This window comes from Arthroderma uncinatum (assembly GCF_011692745.1).
Source record: "Arthroderma uncinatum strain CBS 119779 chromosome Unknown scaffold2, whole genome shotgun sequence".
NCBI lineage: Eukaryota > Fungi > Ascomycota > Eurotiomycetes > Onygenales > Arthrodermataceae > Arthroderma > Arthroderma uncinatum.
In genome coordinates, this window is record NW_022983864.1 from 514,018 (window position 1) to 535,599 (window position 21,582).

At 49.1% G+C, this 21,582-nt stretch overlaps 7 protein-coding genes across 7 annotated transcripts; 3 read left to right on the forward strand and 4 right to left on the reverse strand.

The window, feature by feature from the left end:
* Positions 1 to 1,302: 1,302 nt before the first annotated feature.
* Positions 1,303 to 2,238, forward strand: GIQ15_02100 (uncharacterized protein; the record flags this gene model as incomplete). The annotated part of the gene is made up of 1 exon (XM_033549517.1): positions 1,303 to 2,238. The coding sequence occupies one exon, from the start codon at positions 1,303 to 1,305 to the stop codon at positions 2,236 to 2,238; it is 936 nt and encodes a 311-aa protein (XP_033406678.1).
* Positions 2,239 to 3,267: 1,029 nt separating this feature from the next.
* On the reverse strand, positions 3,268 to 4,860 carry GIQ15_02101 (DEAD box family helicase; the record flags this gene model as incomplete). The annotated part of the gene is made up of 1 exon (XM_033549518.1): positions 3,268 to 4,860. The coding sequence occupies one exon, from the start codon at positions 4,858 to 4,860 to the stop codon at positions 3,268 to 3,270; it is 1,593 nt and encodes a 530-aa protein (XP_033406679.1).
* A 743-nt stretch (positions 4,861 to 5,603) lies between these two features.
* GIQ15_02102 (uncharacterized protein) lies at positions 5,604 to 7,313 on the forward strand (the record flags this gene model as incomplete). The annotated part of the gene is made up of 1 exon (XM_033549519.1): positions 5,604 to 7,313. One exon carries the CDS (start codon positions 5,604 to 5,606, stop codon positions 7,311 to 7,313), a length of 1,710 nt encoding a protein of 569 aa, XP_033406680.1.
* Positions 7,314 to 7,848: 535 nt separating this feature from the next.
* GIQ15_02103 (RSC complex subunit RSC8) lies at positions 7,849 to 10,194 on the reverse strand (the record flags this gene model as incomplete). The annotated part of the gene is made up of 3 exons (XM_033549520.1): positions 7,849 to 9,363; positions 9,426 to 9,982; positions 10,086 to 10,194. 3 exons carry the CDS (start codon positions 10,192 to 10,194, stop codon positions 7,849 to 7,851), a joined length of 2,181 nt encoding a protein of 726 aa, XP_033406681.1.
* Positions 10,195 to 10,642: 448 nt separating this feature from the next.
* On the forward strand, positions 10,643 to 13,499 carry GIQ15_02104 (chromosome transmission fidelity protein 18; the record flags this gene model as incomplete). The annotated part of the gene is made up of 2 exons (XM_033549521.1): positions 10,643 to 12,978; positions 13,037 to 13,499. 2 exons carry the CDS (start codon positions 10,643 to 10,645, stop codon positions 13,497 to 13,499), a joined length of 2,799 nt encoding a protein of 932 aa, XP_033406682.1.
* A 4,800-nt stretch (positions 13,500 to 18,299) lies between these two features.
* On the reverse strand, positions 18,300 to 19,472 carry GIQ15_02105 (electron transfer flavoprotein alpha-subunit; the record flags this gene model as incomplete). Its single annotated transcript, XM_033549522.1, has 3 exons — positions 18,300 to 18,874; positions 18,936 to 19,104; positions 19,173 to 19,472. The coding sequence occupies 3 exons, from the start codon at positions 19,470 to 19,472 to the stop codon at positions 18,300 to 18,302; spliced, it is 1,044 nt and encodes a 347-aa protein (XP_033406683.1).
* A 401-nt stretch (positions 19,473 to 19,873) lies between these two features.
* On the reverse strand, positions 19,874 to 21,192 carry GIQ15_02106 (uncharacterized protein; the record flags this gene model as incomplete). The annotated part of the gene is made up of 2 exons (XM_033549523.1): positions 19,874 to 21,064; positions 21,121 to 21,192. The coding sequence occupies 2 exons, from the start codon at positions 21,190 to 21,192 to the stop codon at positions 19,874 to 19,876; spliced, it is 1,263 nt and encodes a 420-aa protein (XP_033406684.1).
* Positions 21,193 to 21,582: the final 390 nt, after the last annotated feature.

Here is a 21,582-nt window from a genome sequence, read left to right on the forward strand (position 1 = left end):
AAGATGGCAAAGTTCCTCTTACGAATCTCGATATCCGTCGGCCGTGGTGGTCTAAGGTAAATATCTCCCTTCTCCTTAAATATCTATCCGTCCCCCTCTAGTTATTGAATCAGCAGCTCGCACACCACACGATATACAATCGATACTATAATCAATATATTAATAGTCTTCGACACAGATCTGATCGCTTTGGCCATTCCTCTAACCTATAAGGGGTTCGGCTCGTACGTCTTAATGTCGACGGTTCGTGGGCAAATCCAGCGGCAGCATATTATAGGACGATGGGAAATATCTGTCCAGATTTACAGACCCCAAGGAGCGATAGAAAGCGATCGCTACCATGAATGCAACCACAAGGGTAGGCGTCATTACCAAGCCCGTCCTTGACGCCCACTAAGCGAAGAATTAGAGACATTGTTCTCCAAGGAATCTTAATGCGGAGTATAAGCACAAGCAACCTATCTCCGTGATCGAAGGCCTGCAAAAGTCATGCCCCTGGTAGGTTCTAGCCCATCGGAACGCACCCTGCAGGGGAGGATGTAAGTACGTACAATGCGCGACAGACTGCGACTTTAAACAAATTCCATAGCATCCTGCCCCAACCATGCAGCGGGCATGTAACGTTCAATCGGCCATCAGAAACTGGCTTGATGTGGATAAATTGAACGGATCGTCTCAGAATAAGGAAAAACGGCGGCGCCACCATCTTCAACTGCGTGGCCAAGGTAAGCGCCATGCCCACCAACAAGAGAAATGAGATAAAAGCCCTTGGATGAAACTCCTGCGAGTGCCGTAATCTGCTCCAGAAGTAATAGTGGCGCCGTATCTGATAATAGCTCAACAACCTGAGTCGATATCGCCGTGCTTCGTACTCCGTAACATATCAAGATTCCTGTCCCTGGAGACGGTGGAGAACGGGCATATCCCGAGCTAGCAGGGACGCGCAAACTCGAACTAGCAAACGGTAGAGAACGGGTCAGTTATGGAGTATTCCAACCTTCCCTGCAAGCCCGCCGCTGTTGCTTCTATGGAGTACAACGAGGGACAAGGGGGCCCAGGGAAGGCATCGAGGGCCCGGGATGACATCAGTCGCCCCCTGAAATCTTTGTTAGGGCGTCCATCGAGAGAAAAAAAATACTGGCGGCTTGTTTTCCTTCTCTTTCATTTCAAAGGAGCACCGTTGCAATGGTCAAGTCGCGTGTGTGTTCGGCCACAGGTCGCAACGGTCGCCTAAAAAATGGAGTCTGTTTATTATGCATTGCCGGGGTTATATTTGCATTTGTTTTCTCTCTCTGGTTTGGAATGAATTCAGACAAGGACAATGTCCCTCCGTTGCTCACCCAGCTCATCCCGGCCGGCCACTGTACATGCCAAACATCGACTACATTTAACTGCTCACATTCGCTGGCGTCGATAAACTCAGAGCCATCTTCCCCAGCGGCCCCGTCGTCGCGCTGGAGGTTCGAATACGACCGTGATAAGATAAATGTGAGTCTCAGTCCGTCACAATGCAAGGCGGCATTCCCGGGATTATTCGAGGATTCGAACCGGGCAGCAGCCTTCTGGGGTTCCCAGGGCGGCGTCTCTATGAAACATCTAGATAATATCAAACTCAACAACGGGATGTCTCGAGTGATCATACATAACGGGGAGTTATATGTTGTCGCCGCCAGAGCAGCTCAGGAGGACCATCGAAAGAAGATACTGGCGGTGCTAAGCTCTATGCATCATGCCCTTTCCGGAGCAGTTGGGAATTGGACACAGCCTAGCATCGAGTTTATATTTTCCGTCGAAGACAGGGTCGATGATGTCGCTGCACCGGGTCATCCTCTCTGGGCATTGGCTAGAAAGGCGACTGAGGAGTCCGTATGGCTGATTCCTGACTTTGGGTTCTGGGCTTGGGACAATGCAGCAAATGCAATTGGTCCCTATAACCAGGTTGTTGACCGTATACAACGGCAAGAGGTCACTGTACCTTGGTCATCCAAGGCTGACAAGCTCGTCTGGAGGGGGAAGCTAAGTTTTGCGCCAAAGCTGAGACGGAATCTGCTCGACGTCGCCCGGGACCAGCCTTGGGGTGATGTCAAGGAAATCGTCTGGACTGAGAAGCAGAACTTCATTAGCATGGACGACCATTGCAAGTACAAGTTCATCGCCCATGTTGAAGGTAAATCCAGCATCTATACCTCAAAACACTCGTTGGCAAACGCCGCTAACCTTTTGTTTGTTCCCATCTAGGTCGAGCATACTCCTCCTCTCTTAAATATCGACAGGCGTGTCGATCCGTTGTTGTAGCTCATGAACTACAATATATCCAGCATCACCACTATCTTCTCCAGTCTTCGGGTCCGAACCAGAATTATGTCAAAGTAAAGCGTGATTTTTCGGATTTGCCAGCAAAGGTAGAAGCTTTACTGGCAGATAAAGAGCTCGCCAAACGGATCGCCGACAATAGCGTCAAAATATTTAGAGAACGCTATCTGACGAAAGCTGCCGAGGCGTGTTACTGGCGAGAGCTTTGGGCTAACTGGGCAAATGTATTGGACATTGTCGAAGCCGATACGTTTGCCGATAGAGGGTTAAGATTCGAGTCTTTTCTCCTCCTGGAAAGCCAAAAGATGATGGCTTTTTCGCATATTGACACGCATAATGTCTAAGTATATAGATAATAATGTTCTAATGTAAATATTTTTCAATGTTGCGGTTGGCAGGTTATCTTGGTTGACTACATAGGATCAAGAAATATAGAGGGTATCACAAGATTAATTATTATAACGTTGCATAAAAGCAATAATATGTATTTGAAGGTACACAGAACGAATTCTCAGTTTCCGGGGCTACTACCTCGCTCGTTATATACTGTCGATTTCAGGGTCTCCTCGGCCATCCGGCGTTTCCGGATAATACGAGTCTCGGCTGACGGGACATCCAATCATCCTACAAATAAAAATAATGCACTTTGAATCCCACGGCATCCGCTCTAGCATAAATCTTATAACGTTTGCTTCACACTACTTCCTTCAGCTGTTGTTGAGAATAACACTTAGAGTTATCGCTTAAGAGAAGCACGCGGGGCGGGCCGTGTATGTAGTTTAACTATAAAGCTTAAGTTGGAGTGGCGAAGGTTGAAAACGGCTTTATCCTCGCAGATTCTATTATTATAATAGTAATACCTACAAATACATAAATCGAAGTAGCATATGCTAATAATGATCGTACAGGGGTATCATAAATAGATAATAAGGTACGCCGTGCAGCGTCTTGTGTTCATCCAAGAGGCCCAACTTTCACCTCCTGGCTGGCTACCAAGTTATCCCATTTAGCCACCTTCTCGCGTTCGCGATTTATCCGCCGCTTAGCCGACAATATATCCTTAAATTGGCCCTTAGCTCCGTGCTTAATCTTGGTAATCATATCCGCCGCTTCGCCCTTCGAAATAACTCCGCCCACCTCCTGACCAAGCTGCTTCCTCAGATATCCTATTTGACCAGGGCTTGCCCGTTTCTTTCTCCACGGTTGCCACGACGCAATAAACGTCGGGCCCCCAAACACGCGGTTGGCAAGAGTGTCTGCAGCATGAACTGCCTGGACTAGCTCAACAGATGACGCCACCTCTCGAGGACGGCTGAATGGGCTTTTCGATTTACCCGATGGTCCTAAGCTAATAATATGATGGACTGAAAACAGGCCAGAGTCATCTTTGGATATTGTTAATCTCCCGGCCGGGGCGCCGAGGATGTAACGATCTGGACCAACCTGCACCCACGCATTATCGCTGATGGAACGTATATGTTCTTCACTGGATGTGTCCTGCACGAGGTCATGGACAGAGTCGTAATCTGTAAAATCAACAACAACGTTCTCTTGCTTAGGTGACGGTTTTTCTTCGCCCTCCTGCAGCGTGCCGTTCTCAAAATCCTCTCTCCTCTTCTTAAAATCCTTAGCTGGGGTCTCGTCTAAGCCTTCATCAGGATGAAGTCCAAATAAAGTGGGTGTTGTCAAGACTCCATGATCCAGGGAGGCAACCATATCAATGATATGACAGTTCGTTTTTCCTGGATGTAGCCGTAACCCTCTCCCTATCATCTGGATGAGAAGATTTTTAGACCTCGTCGGCCTCGCGAGTAGGACGCAGTCAATATTCGGGATATCAGTGCCCTCTGTAAATAGTCCGCAGTTAATCAAAACAGGAAACTCATAGTTCCTGAAGGCTTCTAGCTCTTTCGTTCGGACATCTTTGGCAGATTGGCCGGTGATATACCTAGCATCAACTCCAAATTCGCGAAATTTCGCTGTCAGGCACTTTACATGCTCAATATCCACACAAAACACGAGTGTTGATTTCCTCTCCTGCGCTCTAGCACGCCATGCCGACACAGTAATATCATTGACCGTCTCAGTATTGACAGCAAGCGAAAGCTGGCGGGTGTGAAAATCCCCGTTCGGGGCATCATCCACTTGTGAGAGGTCGACGTGCGATTTTACGGTCGTGAAAAGGGCATCGGCAAGCCAGTTCTCCCCAATCATATCAACGTAGTCCTTGTGATACACTATATGGTCGATGGCTGCACCTAGTTTCAGCCCATCAAATCGCGAAAAAGTTGCAGAGACTCCAACCAATGCGGGAGAGTTTGCAGTATGTTCGCCCAGGCCGAAATGGGCAAGGGCCTCACGATATGTAGGCGCAACGATATGATGTGCTTCATCTACCAGTACCAGCTTGAACCTCTTCGGGTCATATTTCTCTATCCGGTTTTTCGAAAGGAGGCTGCGGATGGACGCAATCGTAATGTCTGCAGTACCGGTCGCATGACTATTTGCCATCTCAATCTCTATGGTCTTATCTGGATACGCACGCATGCAGTGTTTTGCAGCCTGCTCGACAAGCTCTTTCCGGTGAACTAGGATAAGCGATTGGGTCCTATCTTCACAGCGGGATTGTACACGGTCAATCAACTGTGTAAAGATAACCTATTGAAACATGACATCATCAGTACAGATAATATTCAGATTTTGGCGGCGAATCTCACAGTCTTCCCACTGCCTGTAGCCAAAGATATTCCTAGTCTTTTGTGACCCTTGTCCAAATACGACAGGACAGACTGAATACATTCTTCTTGATAGTCCCGTAAACGGATCTCGGAGTTCGGTATTGGAGCTGAATCAGAGGGTTGAACGGACGCGGTTGAAGAGAGGAGACGAGCTCCGATTTGGGGAACGGTACGGCCCCGGCAACATATTCTCGCAAAGCTCAACCATCTCGCGCAACGAGATATCTTCTGCATCTTCCATGCTTGCTTGTCCTTCGTCTTTACGTTTATTGGCGTCAAATATCTAATATCCTAGATGCAAACAGACCAAACATTCAAACTATGCAAACACAGTATAACTACCTTGTCGATAAGAAAAAGAAAAAGTTGAAGGTGAACTTCCACCATAACAACAGCCGGTGGACGGGTAAATCTGCAGCTGAAAGAATAAATACCCTGCCTATCTACGGGTATACATGATATGTGTTCGTTACTATCGTCCGCTCTAAGCTGCTCGAGCTCTGTTACCTGGAATTGGAAGTTTGGATCGAACCTTCGGTCCTAATAGCTAGCATGTCAAGCAGCAGCTACGAGCTCCAGGGTGATGCCCCTGATTCTAGTGTGATAGAGGAACCGTGGACATCTATTTATGGTTCTTCAGAAATCGGACCCTCTTCTCCTCAAATACAAGATCTGACACTCGTATCCTCTCCCCCGCCCATACAACGGAAGAGGAAACGGGTAGAGCCATGGGCATGGAACAAAAGAGAAAACCATTTACGGCGTGCCAATGCGCAACCTATAATGTCCTACTGGAAGATACTTGAGGAAACAGTTGATGCATTCATCAAGGAGCCTAACCGTGGAGCAGTTATACATGGCTCTCGGTTCGGTATGATTACATGGAGCTCAGAGGAGAAACTCGCGCTGTTTGCAGCCCTGGGCAGGAAAGGCAAAAGCGCGATTTCCGAGATCGCCTCTATAATCGGCACCAAAAGCCGGCTAGAGGTTCAAGAATACCTCTTTGAACTTCAACAGGCTTTGCAAGAGAAGCACATGACAGAGAAAACAGTTCGAGGAGTAACGTTGTCAGACATACATGCGGCTGCCGAAATAAGTGAAGAGTGCTGTCTCGCTTTGGAAAATGTGGCCAATTCACTGTCTGTTCGGGAAGAGCAAGCACATAACATTTCGGGGCGACGAAAGTACCAAAATATGTGGCTTGTAGACCGTACCGCTGCGCTGTACTTGGAAGAAAAGGTTAAAACCAAAGAAATCAGTGACGTCGACCCAAGTGCACACCATATGTTAGCTACAGCACAGTTATTTAACATATTGAACTGGGTCAACCTCTCAAGAAATGTCTTTATGAATTTCGGAGGTCGTCGTATAGAAGATAACTGGACCAAAATCTGTTTTCACGACGAGACTCCTGCCATTACTTGTGACAGTTTTACGGATTTTTATACGCTCGCAGTTAGCTTGACGCGACGGCTAGTGCAGTCGTCTATATTCTTTGCTCTTTCCAGAATTCGCACAATGGAAGAAAGGGGTTGGAATCGACATAGATTTGTACGAAAGGATGATGTGCAGGCTGCCTTGAAGACTTTGAACGTACAAGCTAATTCCCGTGAGTTCTGGGTTAATGCTGCACGACGATGTTCGCTGGATGTTCGCGAGTATGTGAGCAAGGGAAGCTCTAAGACGATGTTACTTTCTTACGACGAGGTAGAGAGACGGCTATCTTCCTCCCATCTAGAACTACCAGAGCTCCCAGAGGTAGAAGATCATGCAGAGAATCCGATACATGATGCCAATATACCATCTAAACAGAGCCAAGAACGAGACATCTTGGAAGATTCCACCTCTCTCTTCGAGGGATCCGATTCGGACACATCAATGGATGAATCAGCGCCTGTGATATCAGATGACGAGTTCCTATCTGGCGAGGAAGATCGCTATGCTTCGACTCTTGATAAAGAAACCAGTCACGAAGAGGAAAAACGGTTGTGGGAGATATTAAACCAGGCCGCTAAGACTAAATCCGCTCCACCAGCTGTCGATATAAAAATGGAAAGCGATGATGAGGAGAAACTTTCACCTTCCCATAGGAGAGTTAAACCGCCAGCAAAAAGAAAAACGGCCCAAGAACTTCGAGACTGGAGGGACTATTGCCTACCAATGGCCGAATGGGAGTTATTTGGATCTAAAACGGTCCACATTAACGAAGAGATACGTGAGAATCACTGCATCAAGCGACGGAAGATTGGAGACGACGGGTAATTGGAAGGCCCTACATAGGTTTTAGACCTAGCCTTGGGTTTTCTGTTAAAGACCGGTTGCTGTGTATATACCCACGGGGCATAGTGCTTGTGTTGTACCACATCAGGGGTGAACGGAGTTTGTCTAGGGCTTTTTACGAAGCCAGTCATCTGGCAGTGTACTATAAAAATAATGTCTAAAATGCATCTAAGGAGTAAAAAGGAGATAGATAGAGCACGAGGAACTATTATTTTGACTAGCTCGGCACTCCCAATTGGAACTGCTTTACATAGAGTAAGAAAACATGCACCCCGTGAAAGACAGGCTATTAGAAGCGAGAGAAATATAAGGCACAAACAAAGGATAACTCCAAAATCAAACGCCGCCATACTACACTTGTCCCAACGAATATATGAGAAGAAAGAAAGGAATCCTTAAATCTCCCCACCCGATACTCCTCCTGCCATTCGCAGACAGAGGTTTCTAACAGATTAAACTCATACACATGTCAGTCGAAAGCTACAATCTTTTCTAAGTCGATTCCGTAGCCACCTTCTCATATCTCATATGACTTGTATTCCGCGCCACCGCCAGCACTGTACGGGTGGACGGCATTAGCGCTATTGTCTACGCCGGTCTGTTGGAAGGAGTAGCTCTCGCCGAGTCCGATGGTTTGGGCTTGACTAGCCACTGCAGCACCAGCCTCGTTTCCTTCTAAGCTGGCAGCCCTGAAAGCTTCTTCGACCTCTTTGATTCTTCTCTTGAGTCCTAGGCGATCAAGGAACAGTTGTTGTCTGGCTTGTTCTAGGTCTCGTCGTTCTGCTTCAACAATGGCTTCAAGTTCTGAGAATTGGGCGAGTTTCAATTCAAGTTTCTGCAGTGTGATGTTCACAGCAGCACCTACGAGGCGTGTCATTTCTCGTTCCTCGTGTGATGCCAGGGCTCCAGCACGGGCAGCGGATGTTGCGAGGGCGATGGATGCGAGCGAGGGTTGAGTTGTCTTCTCCTGCGATGAAGACGAGACAATAGCCACCTCTTGACCTTCAGTTGCGGTAGTATCAATTTCCATTGAGTCCTCGGCCTTCATAGACTCTGTTGCTTTACCTTTACCGCTGTCTTTCTCTTTCTCTGCTGACCCTTTCTCTTTGGCTGCAGTAGCCGTTCGTTTATCAAGCTGCTTCTGTAATTCGCGACGCATTTCTTCAACTGATCGGCCCGCAGCAGCGGCAGTGACGGTAGGCTCGGCCATTTGTGCCAAATAAGCCACAACTGACAAGACAGGAGTCTCTAGCTGACCGACGGGTTCCCGTCCACCCATAGCACCCAACATAGAAGAGGCACCATCGACAGGGTCTTCTAGATATTTATCTTCGATCTCTAGCTGAAGGAATTTCATAACACATTCTTCTGGCGTTCGCGAACCAACATGTCGCGAAATCTGATGCCAGTTGTCGTCGAAATTCTCAAGGGCCTCGAGGAGAAGGAGAAGTTCCGAGTTTGACCATGGCTTCTCGCGATCCTGTATGGAGGTGTACTGCGTGTCTTCTAGCTTGACGAAATCCGAGGCCTGGTGCGATGATGGCATCCTTCCTTGGAGGTAACAATTCGGGCATAGGTCGTACTTGAGCTCTGATGGATTTGCCGTAGTTGACACAGGCGCTGATTTTGAATAGTGGAATCGAAGTCGCGTACAGTCAATACCACAGGCGTAACAGTTCAAAGCCTTTTTAGTCACTTTTGCGGATGCCTCCATAGCTTTCGTGCTAGACTCAGCGGGGGTGCCATTTGTAACGGCATCTTCACCATTCGTTTCCTTGTCCTTGGCATCAGACGGCGTGATCTCTTTGCCTTTATCATCATAGATATTGCGCCGAATTTCCAGGTTTAGGTCAGATTTCGACAGTGGAGTTGCAGCCGCTGCCCTATCCGTTGATGGGTGAGGCTTGCCTGGGGTGACCATTGTGTTTGGACCCGGCTGGAATGGCTGTAAGCCTCGGGGGGTATCTGCAGTAATTCTAAAATGACCAGTAAATGGTGGACCGATATTAGAGGGACGTGATTGTGGGTCAACCTATAATTTGAAATTGGTATTAGTTTAAATGCTCCTTGCTCCTGGCATCCTCGTGTGCCTACCTGGTAGTTAATCAAACCCCAATGCTCTAAAAAGGCGTGAGTTCGCATAATGGCGCAAACGTCACCTGCCAAATTCCTCCTGCAGGCTGTAACTGTAAGGTATTCGACGGGGTTCACGCGATATGTGTTGATCATGAAGTCACGATAGTCCTTGTAGACTGCTGGAGTCTTACTGCGGTTTCGGCTATTGAAGAACTCCGGGAGAGCCTTTTTCTCAACAGAGTGTATGGTGTTCATGTCGAACCAGCTGGTGTAGCTAGGCAGGATAATTGCATGAGTTTGCGCAATCAGGTTCGAACGAGCTGACGCTTCCGTTGCAATCTTGCTCTGGTCTGAGGTGCCGTCCGCAGTACCGTCGACCTGGTTCTGAATCGTAGAGGTATCTGCATCGCCGTCTACCGCGTCATTTTCGCCCTTGGCATCTTGTGTGCCACCCATCTCCTCATCCTCCGGCTCCTCATTTTGCGCTTTTGGTGAAGGCGGGGCATCCAGTAGGTTGTCTGATGGAGTCGGGTTAGAAGTAGCCTTTTCAGGTGAGCCAGCACCAGATTGAGAGCCTACACAAAAGATATCGCACGGTTAGTATCAAATCCCGGCGAAGGACGTCGCCTCACCCGGCCGCGTCGCATATCGAGCAGACTGGAGGCGGAGATAACATACCGGTAGGGCGACTAGGAGAGGCCATCGTCTCGTCAGCTCCGGACTGCGCGTCTAAACTAGTAGCAGTGGGTTTGTTCTCGTTTCCTAAATCTTCTGTCCAATCTTCCATCGCATATGGGGGTGACCCAAGCTAGGAGGCGCTGTTATTCCGGTGGCACTTCGAGGCAGGCGACGACCAGCGCGAGGAGAGGGATGTCCTATATGGCAAACGAGGCAGGCTGGAATGCTACCTGTTCGCTAAGAAGAATTGGTGTTTGATGCGATATCGAGCCGACGGTGCACCTCAGGATGCGTGGTGAAGAGTAAAGAATCGCGATAAAGCAAAAGAAAGAAGGCTTGGGACTCAAAAGCTTGACCCTGCTAGCCGCTTCGGGACGGCCATGTCGCTGCTTTTAGAGTGTATTATGTAAGCTACATGAACGCGTTCGAGACGCGATTAAACACGACCATTTTATATTACTTCTGAACACTTCGAAGAAACAAGTCCCTGATCAGGTCTCTGTGCTAAGATGGCATTGTCATGTTCCCCCCGGCCACTATTCCAGGAGCTGCCGACGATGTCTCCTACCGACCACGCAAAGAGGAAGTTCGACGGAGGCCCTGCGACTGAGATACCGAAGCGCGTTAAGACCGGCCCTTTCGTTATGGACGACGACGACGATGAGGATGGGGAAGACAATGGCGTATTCCAGAGTGATTCTAAACCTGACCTTCTCTTCCAGGGCCTGAACGATGAAGCTCAGCCGCAATCTCGACTCGAAACGTTCAATAACATTTGGAAGAGTAACGCAGGGCTTCCCAACGACACTTCTACGAATTTACCAAAGGTTACCGAGCAGTATACATCTGTTCCGATCAAGACCTGCTCTGGGAAAATTAAATATGTACGACGAAGAACGAGACAAGAAAATATCTCCTACGAGAGATTGATCGCCGAAAGATCCGCCACAGCCCCAGGCAAAGCAACTAGAAGTTATTACGGAATTGACATCCACAAACTTATCGACGAGGCGAAGGTACTAGCACCATCAGCACCAACTGTCGTACCGTCAATCGAAACTCCAGTTCTTGCTCCAGGAGCTACAAGGGCCGCCCATCGACTGTGGACAGAGAAATACCGAGCCAGGAGTTTTAAAGATCTTATTGGAGATGACCGAACACACCGCACTGTGCTCCGTTGGCTAAAGGCCTGGGACCCCATCGTCTTTCCGGGGTTGACAAAGCCAAAGGCCAAAAAGGGGTCTCTCGCAAACGAGCCGGAAGAACGAACACATCGCAAAATTCTTCTACTCACGGGCCCTCCGGGACTAGGAAAGACGACATTAGCCCACGTGTGTGCAAAGCAAGTGGGATATGAAGTTCTCGAGATAAATGCTAGTGATGAAAGAAGCCGAACTGTGGTGACAGGGAGAATTAAAGATGCCGTCGGTACTGAGAACGTTAAAGGCGTTACCGTTATTGAAGACGGCAGGGTTGTCAGAAAACCAGGCAAACCCGTCTGCGTTATCATTGACGAGGTTGATGGCGTTGTCAGTGGCTCCGGTGGAGGAGGCGAGGGAGGCTTCATGAAAGCTCTCATTGATTTAGTCCAACTAGATCAAAAAAATTCGGCAAAATCAAACGCAGATGGGCATGTGGCAGCGAAAAAGAACAAAAAGAAAGGAGACAAATTCCGTCTGCTACGTCCTCTCATTCTAATATGCAATGACGTTTACCACCCCAGTCTTCGACCTCTGCGCCAGGCTTCAATTGCAGAAATTATCCATGTTCGTCGTGTGCCATTCGACCAAGTTGTACAGCGCACGAAAAACATATTTGAAAAGGAGGGCATTCAATGTGACGGAGACGGCGTCAGAAAACTATGCGAGGTCACCTGGGGGGTGAGCGGTGCCAGAAACCAGGCCCTTAGCCGGGGCACGGGTGAGGGTGATATCAGAGGTATTCTGGTTGAAGCCGAGTGGGTAGCACACAAGCTCCGATACGATGGCTTTACCTCTTCTACAAGATTAACTAAACTATGGCTGGAACGACACATCCTGAGCGAACATTCAGGGAACGGATTATCCCGTGGTCTTGGCCGCGGTGGAGCGAAGGAAATCGTCAGCAGGGTCTTTCTTGATGGAGCTGGTTTCCCGCATGATCGACAGGATAACCAGGGGTTTCAAGACCCGTCCTCGAAAGAGAAGAGCAAGGCGCCTGTGGGGGTAGCAGAGCTCCGTAAGCGCGCAGCGATCAACCGACTGAGGGAAATGATCGATGCTTCAGGCGAATATGATCGCTGTGCTACGGAGTGTTTTCTTACATACCCTAACCAAACCTTCCAGGATGATACCCTTCTCTCCAAACCGAATGCCGCATATGACTGGCTCTGCTTCCATGACCTGATATCCTCCAAGGTCTTCTCGAACCAAGACTGGGAACTAAATCCCTACCTGAGCCAAGCCACAATTGCTTTCCACCACCTCTTCGCTTCGTCACACAAGTCTGGAGATGGGTCAAAGATGGACATCGATAATGACGGGGAAGACGAACATCCATTTGCCGGCCCGCGAGCAGATTTCGCTGCGTTTGAGGCCGAGAAACAGAACCGCGCCATCCTCGTAGAATTTCAATCATCCTTATCTGCTCCCCTGAACCGGACGTTCCACTCTGCCGAAACTGTCGTTACGGAGCTAGTTCCGAGTTTAACACGCATGTTGGCACCGGACATCAAACCCACTCTCGTTGGAAACTCTGGCGGGCAAGGTGCTGTTGCCAGCGTGCGCAAAGACAGTGAACGGACCTTGCTTAAGGCAGCTGTTGGCATAATGCATGCTCTAGGCGTGACGTTCGAGAAAACGAAGCTTGAGACGGAAGCTGGTGGGCATGGTGGTTTTATCTATAGGATGGAACCGTACGTCTTTCTTTCTGCCTACTATTCATCGTGCATAGCACTAACAAAACTACAACAGGTCACTCGATTCTCTCAATAGCTATTCAAAGGTAAAGGGCACCGCCTTCGCATCGGGCAGCACGTCAGCCCCTGTTCGATATGCAGTCCGCCAAGCACTTGACCAAGAATACCGCAAGAGCCTGATCAGAAAGCAATCAGAAGCTCAGCATTCTCGCGTCGGTGGGCCACCACGCTCGGCGAGAAGTAGTAACGACATGGATGGTGCAAAGGACAGTAAAGACATGCAAGCCAAAGCCGGCCGATCTACAGGACCAAAGCGTGATTTCTTCGGAAGAGTAATCCCTGAGAGACCAGCAGGGCGGCCCTCGGATACAGGGAAAGCAGGTCAAGGGACAGGCAGAAATGCAAACTCTGGTGATGCGGGTAAGAAGTCGAAGACGGCCTGGATCAGTTACCATGAAGGCTTTTCGAACGCGGTCAGGAAGAAGATCACGATGGCTGAACTGTTATCTGGGCTGTAACGGCGTATACTTATGACTTTCTAAGTGCAGGCGTTTAATGAGCGGGTTGTCTATTTAGCGTGTACCTGGGTATATCATAGGGCATTTATGGTTTTTGTTTCCTATTTCCTTCCGTTGCACGATGTCTAGAAATAAATACTCGGGGTAGGAGGCCAGGCCCTGAAATCCACCCCCAGCAAACACCATATATAATATCACGATCGTCACTATCCAACCAGACTTCTCCGCGTATCATTAGCAGTCATCAGTGAGGTATGGGGCATACGCGTACCTCATTCTCGCAAATCAGCGCTATCCATGCTATATACAGATGCCTACACATGACCTTTCTCTGGTGCTCGGTGTGGAGTACAGACAAGGATGTATGGCCAAGTATCGGAGTCTCCATCTCTCAGGGTCGGAGAGCCCTTGGAGGAAAAGGCTCCAGTATTAATGCTAGACCATGCGCCTGCCGATATCCGTGAAGTTTAAGGCTGTAACTGCTATTCTCTAATAAACGGCGGCTGGGGACCCTGGGAAGAGTTTGTCGGGATAAGTGCTCCAAGGCAATCGCATTACGTGTGCTTCGTGATGTAGCGCAGCCATTGTCGATTTGGTTACATTACATTGGCATGGAAAGCTAGTAAATTGGACCGTATATCAAGTTTCAAATAAGTCGGCTTTTATATCGTTGGAGCTATGAAGATAGTATATATAAGCATGTGAATTCAAACAGGCATTATCAAATTATTAATATCAGTGAACTTTGTAATCAAGTAAAGAAAACATATCAACAGAAAATCGACAAACAAAGGAGAAACAAATGAAATGTCAAATTGTATCAGCCCCCCATAAACGCCATTCCAGCTCTTTTTTCAGCCTTATAGTCCTGTCAATCGGTCAAGCCGATCTACGCCCGATGCGCAAAGTAACTAGCTCTGGCTGATTGAGCTGTGGTGGGCGATACACACATCGTTTCCCTCGTTGATGGACTGCAAGAGTTCAGCTTCGATGGCTTGGCTGTCTTCGAGCGACGGAAGGCATCCTTGATTGCTGTTATGCTGGAGACGGAGGAAGAGCTCATGATCGAGCTAGCGGAGGAAGTGACCTTTGTATCGTCGGCCTTGAACAGGCTGCTGTTTCGCTTGGAGAAGATGGTCATTCTGGGAGTGGTGGCAGAGGCGCTCGACATGGTTGTAGATGTTGTTGTTATGGTGTTTGATTGCTTTGTGGAAGGGATTTTAGTTATCTGAGCTGGTATCTTTGGTAGAGGCCGGTCGTTCAGAATCGAGGTTGGTTCGAGGGTATATCCGTTACATATATGGCAATGGGTTATAACTGGAGTGTGAGAGAGTTGCCAGTTGTCAGTCAAGTGATGAAGACCCGAGTTATGATATATTCAAGAAGATATTGATATTGAGAAGATATCGATATTGAAGTAGAACCTGATGTAGAACTGTGATGAAGAAAAGGGGAAGAAGGAGAGGACACCAGCTCCTTCTTATAGATAGATGACCGGATCAGCATCTCTCGGTATACGAAAAAAGCACCCCCATTCTCGGAATACCAGGACTGCAAGACATCGTCATACGCCAATCTGCGTTACAGATCCAGGCCAGAACTGCGAACCAAAACTTTGATAGACACTCCGGTGAGCATGACGCTGACCTATCCCGGATTCTCGCCATGTAAGCCTCATAGGCGCGGTGGAGCTGTGTCTTATTCCGATGCATACGCCCTCTTAGCTCTCAGCTTTGAGGCTGCGCTAGCAGTTGGTTGGAACCGTGGTGGTTGGTAAGAACGAGGCCATACGCCCTTGATCACTCAGGCCGTCTCTATTGAATGCTTTGATTGCAATGGCAAACTAGACATCATAGTCATCGTCATCGACATTAACGTGGACTGTTTGATTGACCTCTGTTTGTATCGAGTCTCCATCCTATACTCCATCATTCTTACTATCCATGTTCTCCGTGTTCTCCATGATGTTCTAAGGAGGTCGGAGTAGATCTCGGAATGGATGACACATCACTCGGAATAGAACCCTTACTAAGCATCCCGAACCTCGATATAAAATCTTACTGGCTCTATGACGCTCTATGACATCCCCGTTGATATCGTGTTAGGCCTGAATATACGAGCCTTAACTCAATTGAAGAGTCATCATCGACCATTTTCCGTTCTGGACCACGCGTTAAACGACGGAATCGGACTCCGCGACAGTGCAAACACGGAACTGCTTCCCTCGCGCAAGTCTGAGCCATCCAGAGTGGTCGATCGCTGCATGAGACACCCGATATACTTTGCATATTGACTAATTATGTGTCTAGATTTTGGCTACAGGGTGGTTGTCACTTATACTGCTGCCTCCAGCTTCAGCCTCGGAGCCTTGCATACTGTGCTGATGTTTAGGCAGCAACACGGGGTGAAATTAGTCATATGCAGATATATACTTAAAGAGGCTGGCATCATCAGACATTCCTACGCTCGGGGAAGAAGTTCCGGCGTTGGATGAGGCTGCCTATGTACGGAGTATGGGTTCACATGCCTACACCTCATATTAATGGATAGAGACGTCAAGGAAGCCGGTTGGACAGGGTATCTTGCATAAAGATGAATATGGACTGTCAAAGTCTCTACTAAGCCCGACTCCACCTATATCAACAATGCCCTAAGTACACTGACAGCGAGAAGGCTGATACATATAGCACTTGGGCCTGCTCTCAGGGCACCATTTGGAGCATCGCCGGAACCCGACCCTGAACCCGAACCACCGCTGCCTGAAGTTGGAGCAGTACCAGTTGTGGTGACTGTCGCAGTAGTCGTAGGTAAAGCAGTACAATATCCATTTGAACCACATCTCTCATCCGCATCGCAACATTCCTTCTCACAGCAGCTACCGGAGCCAGGACACGCGCCGCTCTCGCAACACTTCTCGCTCTCGGGACGATAGCAGCTCTTTGAAGCAGCACAGCAGGACTCCCCTTTGCTACACGACCATGCATCGTCACCGTTTGTGCAGCAGATGGAGAAGATCGGATCGTAGCATTTGCCTTGGCCACACGAGCGTTTATAGTCGGGACAGCATCCTCCGTCTTTATGGCAGGTGCTGGATTTAGGACAGTGTCCGCCATCGGGGCAACATACGTCTTTCTTGGGGTCGTAGCAATGGTCGTCACCGCAGGATTTCTTGCCCGTCGGACAACAGCCCGATGGTTCGACGCAGTCGTAACCTTTATCGCAGCTCGTTCCGCGAGATTCACAGCACGTCTCCGTAGAGGGATCGTAGCATCCGTCTGCTCCACAGCCTATATCGGGCTTCTTGCAGCAGCCATTCTGGGTACAGTTCTGGGTCGTCTTGCAGCAGCCAGTGCCGATTGTGCACTCATCTATAAAATCGTGTCAGCTACCCTTAACATAATCTATCACTCGGTGGCTTCTCATACAGTATCCCGCGGAACATGACCGCGCGAATAGCTTAGCACCAGAAAACCCTTCGAAGCCAGTCAGAGTACTGTTCACAGAGCGTTGAGGTCGGAAATCTCCTGCCAGCCGAGACGCAGGTTTCGCATCCACCAACGATTGGCCTGCAAGCCTCGGAGTGCTGGCAAACACAGAGCTTGAAGCCGCCAGTAGGCCGAAAACCAGATATCTCATGATTATTGGTATATCTCGCTAATTTTTGGTTAGAATCCGGTTTCTTTTTTAGAGAGAAAGTTGTGCGATGGCGCAAGCAGTCTCTTAAGACTTGTTGATGGGCCCATCTCCAAGAAGATCGGCTCACAGACGGCTTGTCAAGCAACGGTTTGCCCGCAGTTTGACATGGTGACTTCACATAGTACCTCTTGGTAGCGGCCTATGTTGGTAAAAATCTCTTGGTATCATAAAGAAGAGGAGGTCCTTGCCCCATCACGCTCGCTAGGAAATACGAGAATTCCGTATCTAGCGGCGACAAGAGAGCAAAAAAGCGGTTTAATACCTCGGCCATCTTCTATATTTAGGAGATACACCGCGGAGGCTTGGTATGAAGGTGCCGCCGGTTGGTCTGATATTTTCCGGCCAAGAGTCGCGAGTCATGGGAAGGTCGACATAAATGATCGAGTGGCTCAAACACAGCACATGCAGTCTATAAAAAGCCAGTTATTATAGCACAAACTAACATTAGTTTGTATACGCACGGCTTGTGAAAAGTCAACTTGAACCTCCGATTGACAAACATCACGTCGCCCATTCTTATCCATGGCGATTAATAATGGACGCGATTAATAATTCCAGCCTCTAGCCGACGTATGACGACACAGGATGATATTTCGCTTGGATATCGGAAAGACATAGGGTTAGTAAGGGGAGACGGATGAAGTTGGTGCTTTCTTTCTTCCCCGCTCGGCATATTTCCGAGGCGGGTTGGATACTTATGGAAACAGAGCATGTTTATAAATCTGTGAAAGGAGGAATATCTAGAGATGTCGAGGGATTCAGGCAAGCATTACTTTAATATTATCTTATCTGATGTTGAGTATCCATGGTATCACCCCAGACCAGGGTTATGTTAATTTCTATCCCTGCAAGTATGGGTACGGTATACGTATGCAATGGCTTAACCCCAAGCTCTCAGGTATACTAGAGTATGAACAGAAATGAAAGTCAGATGGCTGAGTACATCTATATATAAAAGCCAACAACGTAAAAAGACAAATATACATATATACAAAGAGAGCCAAAAGGGAAAAAGGCCAGCGCATGGTATAACTCAACACCATCCATTTATGCATATGGGCATCGCCATCCCCCTGATTTTTCATACATCAACACTCCTATTGTCTATTTCTTCAGCTTCTCCGTCAACTCAGGCACCTTCTCAAACAAGTCTCCTACAAGTCCGACATCCGCAACCTGGAAGATAGGCGCATCAGGATCCTTGTTAATCGCCGCAATCACTTTGCTATCTTTCATACCAGCCAAATGCTGGATCGCTCCCGAGATACCAGCACATAGGTAAAGTTGAGGTGCAACATTTTTACCCGTCTGGCCGACCTGTAGCGAGTTATCGGCCATCTTTTCATCGACGGCAGCGCGGGAGGCGCCGATAGCAGCTCCGAGTGCGTCGGCTAGGGGTGTCATGATGCGGTCGAATTCTTCTTTTGACTTTAGGCCTCGTCCACCGGAGACGACACGCTCGGCAGTGGAAAGGTCAGGGCGCTCGGAGGTGGTTAGGTCTTCTGATAGCCAGGATGTGGCGGAGGGGGCGGATGGGTCGACACCGTCGGTTATCTGGGCGGTACCGCCTGTTGATGGGCCGGGCTGGAAAGCTGTGCCGCGTACTGTGAAGAATTTGATGGGGTCCGTGGATTGGACGGTTAGGATGGCGTTGCCGGCGAAGATGAGACGGATGAATGCTGAGAAGATGTTAGTATAACTTGGTACATGTAGATGGGTAGGGATGGAAGTAAGACTTACTGTCCTCGCCCTCGATGCCAGTAACGTCCGAAACGGGTTGAGCATCCATCATAGCCGCAACGCGAGGCAAGACGTTCTTTCCAAATGCCGAGTGGCTTGCAACAACATGGGTGAAGCCTCCCTTCTTGATATTCTCAACTAATAGCGGTCCGTAGTTTTCTGGCAGACCCTACACCGTAGTCAGTCATACATGTACATCCAGGATATACAGTCTCACACCCAGCAGTATGCACGCACCTTATCATATGCCTCATTCTCAACGGCCAACACACTCTCTACACCCTGTACTTTCGCAACCTCGGCCGCAACACCGCCCTTGACACCCTTGCCGGCAACAAACCCGGTCACGGATCCACCAAGCTTTATCGCAGCGGCAAGAGCAGACAGCGAAGAGCCTGCAATCTGACCGTCTCTGTGTTCCAGGATAGCCAGGGTGGAAAGTAGGCGGGACAGAGACGACCGCGAGAACGGGCTGGTTGTGGAGGGGTATAGGTGTCTGGTGGCCCGGAGGATGGACGGGCGGGCGAGAGAGTTCATCGTGGCGGTAGCTGCTCCTTTGCCGACGGTGCTGGACTATGGTTTTGCGTGGTAATGGGTGTATATCCGCCTCAATTGAGTGAGTGAGATGGGAGTTCGCGGTGGTGGAAGCGAAGTTGGAGAAAGTTGAAGCTTTGAGGAAGCGTCGGTCGTTCCTCGGCGCCGATAGCCGGAGATGACTAAGCGATCGGAAATTTTACCACGTCTAGTAGATATAAGAAGTAGAATAGTAAATGAAGAAATGTAGATGAAGTAGATGAAGTAGAAGAGCTAGATGATTGATTAAGCAAGTAGATAAAGGAGCGCTTTTATTGCACCAACAAGTCCCAGAATCTAGGGGTAACGTAACATCGCATGCGCCGTACACCAACATATGAATAACCCTTTTAAACAAGACATCATCACGCTTTAGATTTCTTCGCCAGCTTCGTTCTCGGTTTCTTGATATCCGCCTTAGTCTTCGCGGCAGGCAGAGCAGGTACATCCCCGCCATCAACCTGAGCAACGGCCTTGGCCTTCTGGGCCTGCAACTTCGCCTTCCTTGCGGCTTTCAGCTCATCTTCCTCTGCCCGTTCGCCTTCCTTCTTCCCATCGGTGACGAGCTTCGACCGCTTGGCTGTCTTCTTGGGCTTGTCTCCCTCCGTCTCTCCCTCTCCCTCGGCAATGCTCTTCCGCTTCTTGCCCTTGACGGCTTTCTCTTCCCCTTCCTTGTTTTCCTTCACATCCCCATCTTCCACCCACAGCTCGTTGGCCAGCCATACGGGCATGGCAGCCGTATTTGCGCCCTTGACATGCACGGCCTTGAGGTTACGCCATCCTCTCGACACGTATTTGTCAAGCATACCATCCACCACCGCGGCGATGTTATCTGCAACCTTCTCGGCCGGCCAGTTCGACCACCCCACCCTCAGAGCGGCCGTGGCAGCCGGCGCCAAGTTGACAGGAACACACGATATGGCCTTCTCGATCTCCTTAGCGACTATGGCCGGCGAAGCAACAGATGCGGCCTTTTCGTCTGTCGGCGGTCTCTTCTTGTCGGCGGCCTTGACTCGCTTGCCGTCAACCTTTTGAATCTCGTCAATCCGTATGGGGATAGGCCGTTTGGTAGATTTAAAGAATATCTTCCCCAGCGTGTTTACAAGGCGCAGTATGATGCGGTCGTCGGCCAGGAATATGTCGTGTTCAGACAACAGCTGTCTCCTGCTCTCAAACGACTTGTATCTGTCCTTGAGCTTCGAGAAACCGATGATCTTTGTGACCTTGCCGGCTAGCTCCTGTGGGAAGTGGGGGTCTGCAATGGTATCTTTGACTGCTCGTTGAGGGTCGGCCGTTATCAGGCAGATGCTGAGATTTGACGAGGGGTTGAGGGAGTGAGGGACGGCGATTTTGCCTGGCTTGAGCCTGTTCTTGTCCACGAGATGCTTCTTGGTGGTCAGGATGAGCCAGATGGGGGATTTGTCTGTGAACTCATCCTCTCCTTCTTCGTCCTCGTCGTCGTCGCCCAGCGGCAGTTTCTTGACCGTCGAGTCCGCCGCCTTGCGCTGGTCTTCGGCCTTTATGTGCGAGAGGAGGGCAGTAGATGCGCGGAGGACCTATACACACCATGTCAGATCGAGAGTGTATATAACTGTAAAAGCGCACGACTTACCTGGCTAGTATCTAATTGATGGTGCGACCCCGCGGCGGGCGCCTTGACGAGGGCATCTGGAGACACGGCCATCTTGTCGCTCTGTAAAAGAAAAGTACCTACAACCGCTCTTCTCGTCGAGCTTTTTCCTTCACACCGAGAGGGAAAAAAAGATAAAAATCGATTGGCCGGCGAGTGGGACCGGAGTATCTTTATCCCGTGATGACTACGTTCTTACTAATGGCTTATATAAGTATCTACGTAAGCATTCTCCACGTGCTCTCACGTGCCTGTACCTGCAGCCAAGTTTCGAACCTTACTAAGCCACATAAAAGTCAGGAAAATAAGGTGAAGCAAGGAAAAAGAAAGCAAGGAAGAGGAAGAAGAAAAGAAAACGAGGATGGAAGAAAAGCCAGCGAGGGGGCGCCTTGACGTGGTGCACCCTGTTAGGCACCACGTTAGCCGTTACCACCAGCACCACCA